This window comes from Haematobia irritans, chromosome 1, assembly GCF_050003625.1.
Source record: "Haematobia irritans isolate KBUSLIRL chromosome 1, ASM5000362v1, whole genome shotgun sequence".
NCBI lineage: Eukaryota > Metazoa > Arthropoda > Insecta > Diptera > Muscidae > Haematobia > Haematobia irritans.
The window spans coordinates 97,271,771-97,283,930 of NC_134397.1; the positions used below are offsets into that span (position 1 = coordinate 97,271,771).

The 12,160-nt window shown below is 39.0% G+C and overlaps 1 protein-coding gene and 1 long non-coding RNA gene across 3 annotated transcripts in view; one reads left to right on the forward strand and one right to left on the reverse strand.

Annotated features, from left to right (window-relative positions):
* Positions 1–12,160, forward strand: part of qin (tudor domain-containing protein qin) — a 663,334-nt gene that overhangs the window by 503,793 nt on the left and 147,381 nt on the right. For both annotated transcript variants that reach the window (XM_075291196.1, XM_075291197.1), the window contains exon 8: positions 1,281–1,434. In XM_075291196.1, coding sequence (XP_075147311.1) covers positions 1,281–1,434 — 154 coding nt within the window. The remainder of the gene's footprint in view (positions 1–1,280; positions 1,435–12,160) is intronic.
* LOC142221464 (uncharacterized) lies at positions 5,946–6,296 on the reverse strand. Its single transcript, XR_012718049.1, has 2 exons — positions 6,232–6,296; positions 5,946–6,137 (listed from the first exon to the last, which is right to left on the reverse strand). It is a non-coding gene; the product is annotated as an uncharacterized LOC142221464 (long non-coding RNA).

The window sequence follows — 12,160 nt, forward strand, 5'->3', positions numbered from 1 at the left end:
GGCCACATCGTCTGCGTATGCCACCACTTTTATCCTTTCTTTTTCTAGGGAAACCAGAAGGTTGTTTATAGCAACATTCCAAAGAAGAGGTGATAGAACTCCTCCTTGGGGAGTGCCTCTGTTCACATACCTTTGCATGTTTGCTTGACGTAGTGTGGCTAAAATACGTCTCCTCATTAGCAGTTCGTCTAGCAGCCTAAGTATACCTGGATGAACATTCAGAGTTGCCAGTTCATTTAATATCGAGCTCGGATGGACGTTATTTAATGCCCCTCGATGTCTAGAAACGCCACGATTCATTGGCAGATAGTGAGCTTTCGATAAAGCTGACTAGTTCATGCAAAGCGGTCTCAGTAGACCTGCCCTTCGAGTATGCATGCTGTCGTTTCGAGAACAAACTTGAATCGACGCTAGTTATAAGATACATGTCTATCATCCTCTCCAGAGTCTAAAGCAGGAATGAGGATAAGCTAATTGGTCGGAAATCCTTCGCACTCGAGTGAGAGGCTTTTCCTGCTTTAGGTATGAAAACGACTTTTGTTTCCCTCCACTTTCTTGGGATATATGCTAAGTTGATACATCCTTCATATATCACCGTCAACCAAGGGATAATTCTGTCAGTGACTGCTTGTAACTCCGCCGGAGTAATTCCATCAGGTCCGCGGTATTTGAATGACCCAAAGCTATTTAACGACCATTTTATTATAGGTTCCGATACAATTTCCTCGATAGGAAACGACCGCTGAGCCACTGTGGCACCGCCAGAACCTGGTTCAACCGTCTGATTTCCAGGAAAATGTGTGTCCAATAATACCTCCAGCGCCTCCTCATTGGACGTTGTCCAATTGCCCTCCGACGTTTTAATGAAACCTGGAGCGGAGTTGGTGGATGCTAGAACCTTCCGTAGTCTGGAAGTCTCGGACGCATTCTCAATACTGCTGCAGTAATCATTCCAAGAGTTATGCTGAGCCTTTCTCAGTTCTCGCTTGTATCCTTTCAAATTCTTCTTGTAAGCGTCCCAGTCCTCAGGAGCTCTGGTGGACTTTGCTTTGTTAAAGAGCTTCCTGCAGGATTTCCTCATATTACTTAACTCCGTAGACAACCATGGTGGTCGATTTTCCCCCCTTGGCTTCCCTCTAGGGCATGCAGCTTTCAGTGAGATGTTGAAGACCTTGATTAATTTGTTTTTGTGACTAATGGTGACATGCCTCGATTTATTTCAATAACTAATAAAACTCATATAAACCAAAAGTAAATGTCCATATATTCTTTTCTTTCAGCAATGGCGTTGGAGTTAGTATAATTGAAAAAATTGGAGAATTGCATAAAGTAGATCTACAAACTGCACTAACGAAATCTGTTCGTGATTCTTTTTTATACACAGGCCTGGCCCGAGAGCGGCCAGGTGCATCCCTCTATAAAATGCATGGAAAGGTAAGATCCAAATTTTTATTCCTACAACCATACCATAATAATAATAGTGTACTACTTAAAAAATCAATAATCGACAAATACCATATAATGTTGTTCCACTGACATTGGTAGAAAAGGCTTCGCCTAACCTTTTAACTTTTTTTTGACAATTGCACATAACGTACGCACTCATGGCTAGATATCTCGTATGAAATAATAGATTAATATACATTTCCTTATTTTGGTAATATCAGCATTTGCAATACAGTTTAGTTAAGAATTTCTAAAGTTAACCTATCTTTTCTTATGGGTCCACTATGTTTGGGACATTACATTTTGTTAAAATAAATATGGCGACGGAGGTAGGTAACGAAAGACATCAACATCATCTGCCAGCATTAATTTTGATATGCGTCTGGCATATGGACGATGCACCCCATCGACATCATCCTGTTCTCCTTGTGGTATCAAAACAAATCGAGTTGGACTATTTGTAAGTCATTTATCCACAACGAAAAATGTCTCTCAAGTAGAGCATCATTTGCCCTCGTTTGATGTTCTCATTGTGTTATATTAATATCTTTCGTTATCTAGCTCTGTCGCAATCTTTATCATTTTTCTAGATTCTCTCTCGTTATAGAGAGTTTTTAAACACATATATGTTTATACGAAATTTCTAAATAAATATATGTTTGCAGAGACATTATAGAGACAAATGTAAGGTCCCAGCTAAACATGCGTCGTTCTCTTTGTTGACTTCTTCCGGAAGTGGAGCAAAATTGACGCAGAAGCGATGAATTTAACATGGGCTTGTCATAGGTCTGATTTCAACAGCCGTTGCACTGAATTTGCATCACTTCTTAAGGTGTGATTCGAATTCATTGTTTTGGATGTGAATAAAAATTTTTGTGATATTTTACCAAATAAATAATATTTTATGATTTATGACGTTGGTCTGTAACGTTTGACATCAAATATTTTTAAACATTTTCAGTTTTTCTAAAATGAATTTAGCATTTCTCCATAATATTTAAACAATTTGTACAATTTTATTAATTCTTATTCTCTTTTTAACCTTTTTGAAACAAAGAAAGTTAAATTTCCCATTAATAACATGAAACAAGTAAGGAAAGTCTAAAGTCGGGCGGGGCCGACTATATTATACCCTGCACCACTTTGTAGATCTAACTTTTCGATACCATATCACATCCGTCAAATGTGTTGGGGCTATATATAAAGGTTTGTCCCAAATACATACATTTAAATATCACTCGATCTGGACAGAATTTGATAGACTTCTACAAAATCTATAGACTCAAAATTTAAGTCGGCTAATGCACTAGGGTGGAACACAATGTTAGTAAAAAATAAATATGGGAAACATTTAAATCTGGAGCAATTTTAAGAAAACTTCGCAAAAGTTTATTTATGATTTATCGCTCGATATATATGCATTAGAAGTTTAGGAAAATTAGAGTAATTTATACAACTTTTCGACTAAGCAGTGGCGATTTTACAAGGAAAATGTTGGTATTTTGACCATTTTTGTCGAAATCAGAAAAACATATATATGGGAGCTATATCTTAATCTGAACCGATTTCAACCAAATTTGGCACGCATAGCTACAATGCTAATTCTACTCCCTGTGTAAAATTTCAACTAAATCGGAGTTAAAAATTGGCCTCTACGGTCATATGAGTGTAAATCGGGCGAAAGCTATATATGGGAGATATATCTAAATCTGAACCGATTTCAACCAAATTTGGCACGCATAGCTGCAATGCTAATTCTACTCCCTGTGCAAAATTTCAACTAAATCGGAGCAAAAAATTGGCCTCTGTGGGCAAATGAGTGTAAATCGGGCGAAAGCTATATATGGGAGCTATACCTAAATCTGAACCGATTTGGCTGATATTTTGCAAGTTTTTCGGATGTACGGAATTTGAGGAAGATCGGTTGATATACACGCCAATTATGACCAGATCGGTGAAAAATATATATGGCAGCTATATCTAAATCTGAACCGATTTTTTCTGAAACGATTGAGCCGAAACAGGACCCTATACCAAATTTTAGGACAATCGGACTAAAACTGCGAGCTGTACTTTGCACACAAAAATACATCAACAGACAGACAGACGGACAGACAGACAGACAGACAGACGGACATCGCTAAGTCGACTCAGAATTTAATTCTAAGACGATCGGTATACTAAACGATGGGTCTCAGACTTTTCCTTCTTGGCGTTACATACAAATGCACAAACTTATTATACCCTGTACCACAGTAGTGGTGAAGGGTATAAAAAAACGAGTTATAAACAATGTATTTAATCCTTTCGAAAACAACACCAAACTCTATTTCCTCAATTAGTTTCGATTTAGTTCTCGGAGTTATTTTAATGTAGAGGCTTTAGTCTAAATAACCTATAAATATTGGTAAGTACTTAAATGCATTTTATAAACTCTGATATAGCTGATATTTATTTGATTTTTTGTTTGGTATTTTTCCTCACACTTTGATATAGGCCAAATAGCGGTTTTTTCTACCCTCCACCATAGGATGGGGGGTATATTAACTTTGTCATTCCGTTTGTAACACATCCAAATATTGCTCTAAGACCCCATAAAGTATATATATATTCTGGGTCGTGGTGAAATTCTGAGTCGATCTGAGCATGTCCGTCCGTCCGTCTGTTGAAATCACGCTAACTTCCGAACGAAACAAGCTATCGACTTGAAACTTGGCACAAGTAGTTGTTATTGATGTAGGTCGGATGGTATTGCAAATGGGCCATATCGGTCCACTTTTACGTATAGCCCCCATATAAACGGACCCCCAAATTTGGCTTGCGAGGCCTCTAAGAGAAGCAAATTTCATCCGATCCGGCTGAAATTTGGTACATGGTGTTAATATATGGTCTCGAACAACCATGCAAAAATTGGTCCACATCGGTCCATACTTATATATAGCCCCCATATAAACCGATCCCCCGATTTGGCTTGCGGAGCGTCTAAGAGAAGCAAATTTCATCCGATCCGGCTGAAATTTGGTACATGGTGTTAGTATATCGTATCTAACAACCATGCAAAAATTGGTCCACATCGGTCCATAATTATATATAGCCCCCATATAAACCTCCGGAGCCTCTTGGAAGACCAAAATTAATCTGATTCAGTTGAAATTTGGTACGTGGTGTTAATATATGGCCTCAAACTCCCATGCAAAAATTGGTCGGTATCGGTCCATAATTATATATAGGCCCCATATAAACCGATTCACAGACTTGACCTCCAGAGCCCCTTGGAAGAGCAAAATTCTTCCCATTCGGTTGAAATTTAGTACGTGATGTTAGTATATGGTATCCAACAACCATGCAGGAATTGGTTCCTATCAGCCCATAATTATATATAGCTCCCATATAAACCGATCCCCAGATTTGACCTCCGGTGCCTTTTGGAGAAGCAAAATTCATCCGATCAGCTGCGTGGTGATCGTATATGATATTTAACAACCATGCCAAAAGTGGTCCATATCAGTCCATAATCATATATAGCCCCATATAAACCGATCCCGAGATTTGGTTTTGGAGCCTCTTGGAGGAGCAAATTTGGTACATTGTGCTAGTATATGGTCGTTAACAACCATGCGTAACTAGGTCCATATCGGTCTATAGTTATATATATCCGTCAGATAAATCGGTTTCCAATCACACAAAAATTGGTCCATATCAAGTTCATAATTGTAGCGACCCCCATATTTCAATTCTGGCTCTCTACGTACCGTGCAAAAAGTCCATATCGATTCGTAATTATTTGTAGACTTTACTATACATAACTTTTTTGTCTAATATATACCACGTATGGACTAACTCACAATTTAGAAAACGATGTTAAGAACTTTTAAGATACCACAACCCAAATAATTCGATGACAGTCTTTCGTAGAAGTTAGTACGCAATCCATGGTGGAGGGTACATAAGATTCGGCCTGGCCGAACTTACGGCCGTATATACTTGTTTTGTAATTGAGGTAGTTTATCAAAATAACAATTTTTTCTACATGCATGCTGTTAGTGCAAACAAAAGAAGAAAAAAAATAAAACATTAGGTTTATTTCGGTAGTGAAAGAGTTAAAATAACTCCCTGTGCAAAGTTGGGCCTTTGAAACAATTTCCAATTTTTTTGCTGGAGTGTTCTAACTTATTAACATACATGTTATAATAGCCTACACGCTCACAAAAAATTGCTTCTGTAACATATACTCAAACATATTTTGCTTCAAGCATATACATTTTTGGCTATTGCCCAAACATTTATATGTTTGATCTCTACCAATATATAATATGTTTGAAAGCATATTGGTCTAAACAATATATGTTTGGGTAGTCAATTTCCAAACATTTTGTATTTTTGCATCCAAATTCAATAATGTTGTCTTCCAAAAACAATATGTTATTATGTGAACATATAATATGTTTGGAAGCATTTTGCACCCAAAAATATTATATGCTTAAAAAAAAAACAAACAATATTGTGCTCAAAATTTTATTTATTTATTTATATATTTACAATCATAATGAATTATGAAAATAAACAGGTAATATAGGTGCTAACAACATAGGTTTTCGACCTGAATGCTCAAAATTTTGTTTCTGCCCAATTGTATATTCCCCCACATCTTTCTCACTTCCACGAGATTTTTTAGTTCTTAGCACCTTTTTCTGTAATACAAGACATATTAATATGCCTTGTCTGTAATACAAACATTGTAGAAGAAATTATTCAATTGTATGATTTTTTTTATTTTAATTTTACCTTTTGCCGGACGAGGATTCGAACAGCGGACCACACAGTTTGTAAGGATCAAAGAAGTAGCTGATCAATTGCCCAAGGAAAAATAAAATGTTAATTTTGTAATAACAAGCAACAACCACCAACTTAATTCAATATCGCTCCCTGTTAAATAGCGCTCCAAGCTACTAAACACATATATGTTTATAGGCTATTTCTAAATTAATATATGTTTGCATCCAAGCATATTATATTTAAAAACATTTTATGTCCCAAACATAATATGTTCTAACATATTAACATATATGTCCCAAACATGTTATGCTAGTTTATGAACATTATATGCTTGCACTCAAAAATATTGTGTTTAAAAATTGGTTTTCCAAACTTATAATGTTTATAGCCAAACATATGAAAAACAGTCTTTTTCATCCGTGTATGTGTTAAAAATTTGAGTTCCAAATATATATTTTTTACACCGAAACATATGCAAAATAGTACGTGTAGATATAATAATACAATTGCGAACGGCCGTTGTTAGTTGAATTCAATGCGGTAGTGAGTACATAGAATGCGGCCTGGCCGATCTTTCGGGCGTATCTATTAGAAAACTTTGTGCGTATATAATAGTAATAAAATATATTTCCAAATACATATAAAATGTCATGAATTTACATTATAATCTGGCCAAGAGTTAGGCCCAATTAGTCGACCTGTAGACGGGTCGACAGGTGGCGACACTATGACAAGTCAAACTTTTTCTAAGGTAACGACATCAAAAGGAGGTAATCCCTCACGAAAGAGATTCAAGGAACGCAGAAATGCTTTGTTTATCCTAAAGAAGTTAGGATCAGTCGACCAAAGCACGCTGTCGGCTAAACAAAGCGATTCCTTAAAATGGGCTCAAGGAATTCTTGAAACTGGAAAAAGGGAACGATCGCCGGATGAGCTGCCATCCTCCAAAAGGGATCAAAGATCGTTTGCCTCAGTTGCTAAAGACAGCCTTGTGATGGCTATCATTAATAAAGGAGCATTGGACGGTATGGTTCCAAAGCAAAAATGGGGGGAAATTGAGAATGCTCTGTCTGTCGTCTACTCACAGGTGCTGGAAAAGTTTCCCGGCCCAGATCCTCGACACCAAGAGGCTGGTTGGTATCAAGGACGATTTAAGCTAGTCGCATTTGAGGACCAGAGGTCTATAGAATGTTTTAAAGCTGCTCTGATACTAATTGGTGAAGTTTGGGAAGGAGCTGCTCTAGAGTTAGTCGAGAAGAAAGACATACCGGTTAGACCTAGAGCACATGCGTGGATGCCTGCAAACCCTTCTGACCCTGAATCTATTTTAAATAGACTGAAACGATGCAATCCAGATCTTCCAACAGCTGATTGGAAGGTTGGCCGTTTGGATGAAGTGGATGGACCAAGACGGCATGCAGTGTTTATATTGAACACTCAGTGTTTGCCACATCTAGCAAAGTCCCAAGGCCGTGTATGTTATGGCTTTCATTATATCCAAATGAAGGTATATAAAAACGATCAGATAAAGGATTCAGAAATGGACAAGCCTCTGTCTGAATCAGAAGTAAGTGGATCCTCTTGCGAAGTCGAGGGAGATACCAAAGTTGAAGACATGGATAGACACCGTATGCGAGAGGAGGTTTCTATAGCCTCAGAACTCACCAAAGTTGAACCTATGGTTATTGCGAGAGTCACCGAGATCTCTGACGAGTACATTCTTGATGACTCGATTGAAGCGGCTGATGTGACGGTTGTTGAAAATCTCGATGGTCCTACGGATCCTCCAGATAAATCTTCATCATTGTAAGGCTGCATGTGCTGCCTTAAAAGTTCTCCTGATGAAAGGGGACATAGATATAGTTCTTATTCAAGAACCATATGTTTATAGAAACAAAATATGTGAATTAAGTACTCCGGGGTTCAAACTATTGCAGTGTACTGGTAATGATGTAAATCGAGCCTGTATAATTGCTAAAAATGAGCTCAACTTGTTTCTGCTTCCTTCAATGTGCAATGCAGACACTGTCGTTGCCAGTTTAGAAATAGCCAAATGCAAATATTGGGTATCTTCGGTCTACATGGGACATGACAGGGAGATGCCTCCATATGCCGTTAAGACCTTAGTGGAGGAGTCATTGAAAACAATGACGAAACTCATTATGGGATGCGATGCGAATGCACATCATAGTATATGGGGAAGTAGTGATACTAATGCAAGGGGAGAGTCGCTAATAGAGTTTATTTTGCGTACTAATCTGGTAGTTTGCAACAAGGGAGATGCCCCAACCTTTGTCACTAAAAACAGGCAAGAGGTTTTGGACATCACCTTGGCCTCGCAAGAACTGAATGAAATGATATCTGAGTGGCAGGTTTTAAGTGAACACAGCTTCTCAGATCATCGCTACATCAGTTTCAAATTTGATGTTCATATCACCAAGACCATGTTTCCGCCAAATGTTAGGAAAGCTGACTGGAATAGGTATAGGGAATCGTTCAATATGATGATACCGGAAATAACAGAGACAAAGGTTAGGTTAGGTTAGGTTATGTGGCAGCCCGATGTATCAGGCTCACTTAGACTATTCAGTCCATTGTGATACCACAGTGGTGAACTTCTCTCTTATCACTGAGTGCTGCCCGATTCCATGTTAAGCTCAATGACAAGGGACCTCCTTTTTATAGCCGTGTCCGAACGGCGTTCCACATTCCAGTGAAACCACTTAGAGAAGCTTTGAAACCCTCAGAAATGTCACCAGCATTACTGAGGTGAGATAATCCACCACTGAAAAACTGTTTGGTGTTCGGTCGTAGCAGGAATCGAACCCACGACCTTGTGTATGCAAGGCGGGCATGCTAACCATTGCACCACGGTGGCTCCCAACAGAGACAAATATGAGAAATGTGCAAGATATCGAACACGCAGTGGAGAGGATTACTAAGGCCTTCAACATCTCACTGAAAGCTGCATGCCCTAGAATTAAGTAATATGAGGAAATCCTGCAGGAAGCTCTTTAACAAAGCAAAGTCCACCAGAGCCCCTGGGGACTGGGACGCTTACGAGAAGAATCTGGGAGGATACAAGCGAAAACTGAGAAAGGTTCAGCATAACTCTTGGAATGATTACTGCAGCAGTATTGAGAATACGTCCGAGGCTTCCAGACTACGGAAGGTTCTAGCATCCACCAACTCCGCTCCAGGTTTCATTAAAACATCGGAGGGCAATTGGACAACGTCCAGTGAGGAGACGCTGGAGGTACTATTGGACACACATTTTCCTGGAAATCAGGTTGAACCATGTACTGGCGGTGCCACAGTTGCTCAGCGGTCGTTTCCTGTCGAGGAAATCGTATCGGAAACTAGAATAAGATGGGCGCTAAATAGCTTTGGACCATTCAAATCCCCCGGACCTGATGGAATTACTCCGGCGGAGTTACAAGCTGTAACTGACAAAATTATCCCCTGGTTGTCGGTGATATATAAAGGATGTATCAACTTATCATATATCCCAGGAAAGTGGGGGGAAACAAAAGTCGTTTTCATACCTAAAGCGGGAAAAGTCTCTCACTCGAGGGCGAAGGATTTCCGACCAATCAGCTTATCCTCATTCCTACTTAAGACTCTGGAGAGGATGATAGATATTTATCTTAGAACTAGCATCGATTCAAGTTTGTTCTCGAAACGACAGCATGCATACTCGAAGGGCAGGTCTACTGAGACCGCACTACATGAACTAGTCAGCTTTATTGAAAGCTCACTATCTGTCAAAGAATAGACAATCGTGGCGTTTCTAGACATCGAAGGGGCGTTCAATAATGTCCATCCGAGCTCGATATTAAATGGACTGACAACTCTGAATGTTGATCCATGTATACTTAGGCTGTTAGACGAACTGCTAATGAAGAGACGTATTTCAGCCACACTAGGACAAGCAAACATACAAAGGTATGTTAACAGAGGCACTCCCCAAGGAGGAGTTCTATCACCTCTTCTTTGGAATGTTGCTATAAATAGCCTTCTGGTTACTCTAGAAAAAGAAAGGATAAAAGTGGTGGCATACGCAGATGATGTGGCTCTGGCAGTCAGGGGAAAATTCCCATCCACAATCAGATATATTATTCAGAGGGCCCTCCGGATGACTGAGAAATGGGCGAAAGACAATGGTCTTGGGGTAAATCCTGCAAAGACAGAATTAGTCATGTACTGCAAAGTTCGCAAAACTCCCACGGTTAGGCCTATTTCCTTAGGGGGTATTGAAATTCCCTTTGGTGATTGTGCAAAATACCTTGGCGTTATTTTGGACAGGAAGCTGAACTTTAAGCTTAATATTGAAGAAAGGGCGAGAAAGGCAACTGTAGCTTTGTACTCGTGCAAAAAGGTAATAGGAAAAAAGTGGGGACTAAAACCAAAAATTGTGCATTGGCTATACACGGCAGTGGTTAGACCCATAATATATGGTGTTGTAGTCTGGTGGCCGGCACTTCAGAAACCGACTTGTTTAGATAAAGTTCAGCGTATGGCGTGTTTGTGTATTTCAGGCGCATTCAGCAAGACAGGAACAAATTCCCTTAACGTCAGATGCAATATCTATTGCCTTTAGACATTTTGGCCAAACAGTCAGCTGCAACAACGGCTGTGCGGTTGCGCGAACTATCGCTGTGTTCGGAAAAAGGTTACGGTCACAGTTCTGTCCTCAAAATAATGCCAGATGTGCCTGACGTAGTGGATTACACTTTGGCGAGTCCACTTTTCGACAAAAACTTTGAGACTCTAATCCCCAACAGTGAGGCGTGGTGCACACAGACCCCGGGGAATAAAGAATATATAGATTTCTACACTGATGGCTAGGCTAGGGACTACCTTACATATTCCAGGGGAACTAGAATTTGTTGGTATGCCCCTAGCTACCTGCAAGCTCATGCTGCGTGAGAAGGCTGTTATGATGGCAAATGTTCGATGGGAGAATTGCAAGGGTTGTAACGACACCAAGCAAATATGGCCCCATTTCAACTTAAACCGCACACTAGATATGCTAATGTTCTCGAGACGTCAGATATCACTCCTGATATCTGCTATAACGGGTCGCTGCCTGATAGGCGATTTTGCAAAAACTATGAGCTGTCATGATGCGGAGGAAAAAGAATCAATTAAACACCTCTTGTGTGAGTGTCCTGCATTTTGTGTAAAGCGCAAGCAACTTTTAGGAGCATATAGCTTCAGATTACTGGCGGATCTGGAAAACGTTAACTTAAGCAGTCGGCTAATGTTTTTGGAACAATCTGGTTGGTTCAACAAAGAAAAATAATCAAGAAGGTTCAGCGGTTAAAACTATAAGTGCCCATATGTAATAGGTACTTTTAGTTAATGTGGTATCACAATGGACTGAATAGTCTAAGTGAGCCTGAATCTTAATCGGGCTGCCACTTTAACCTAACCTAACCTAAAAACTAATTAACAAAATGATTGATATTTGTTACCTTTCCAATTAAAATATTGATTCAATTAATTTGTTAATCAATTCGGAAATAATTTTCAATTACAAACGTGATGAAAAATTTTCCGTTTCCAATTACACATGTGATTGATCCCCATGATTGATCACCTTTGTGATTGAAATTAAGCGATGGAAAAAGCGAGAAGAGAACAAGAAAATGGGTATTTATTCAACAACGTATGATGGAGAGATCAGTCTGTGGAAGTAAGTCGTAACGAACGGTTGGGTTTTTGTTTTTCGCGTAAATTGGAAAAACATGATTGGTGACATTTTCGAAATGTGTGCATAAATATTTTGAACGCAACAACATTTTTTTTTATTTTTTATTAACCTTGGTTAATAAACATAGTCATTTACAATTCATCTTATTTCCATACTTCCACGAAGCCACAAGGCTTGTTTGTAGGCAAACAAAAGTAATTGGATATATTATGATTATTAATT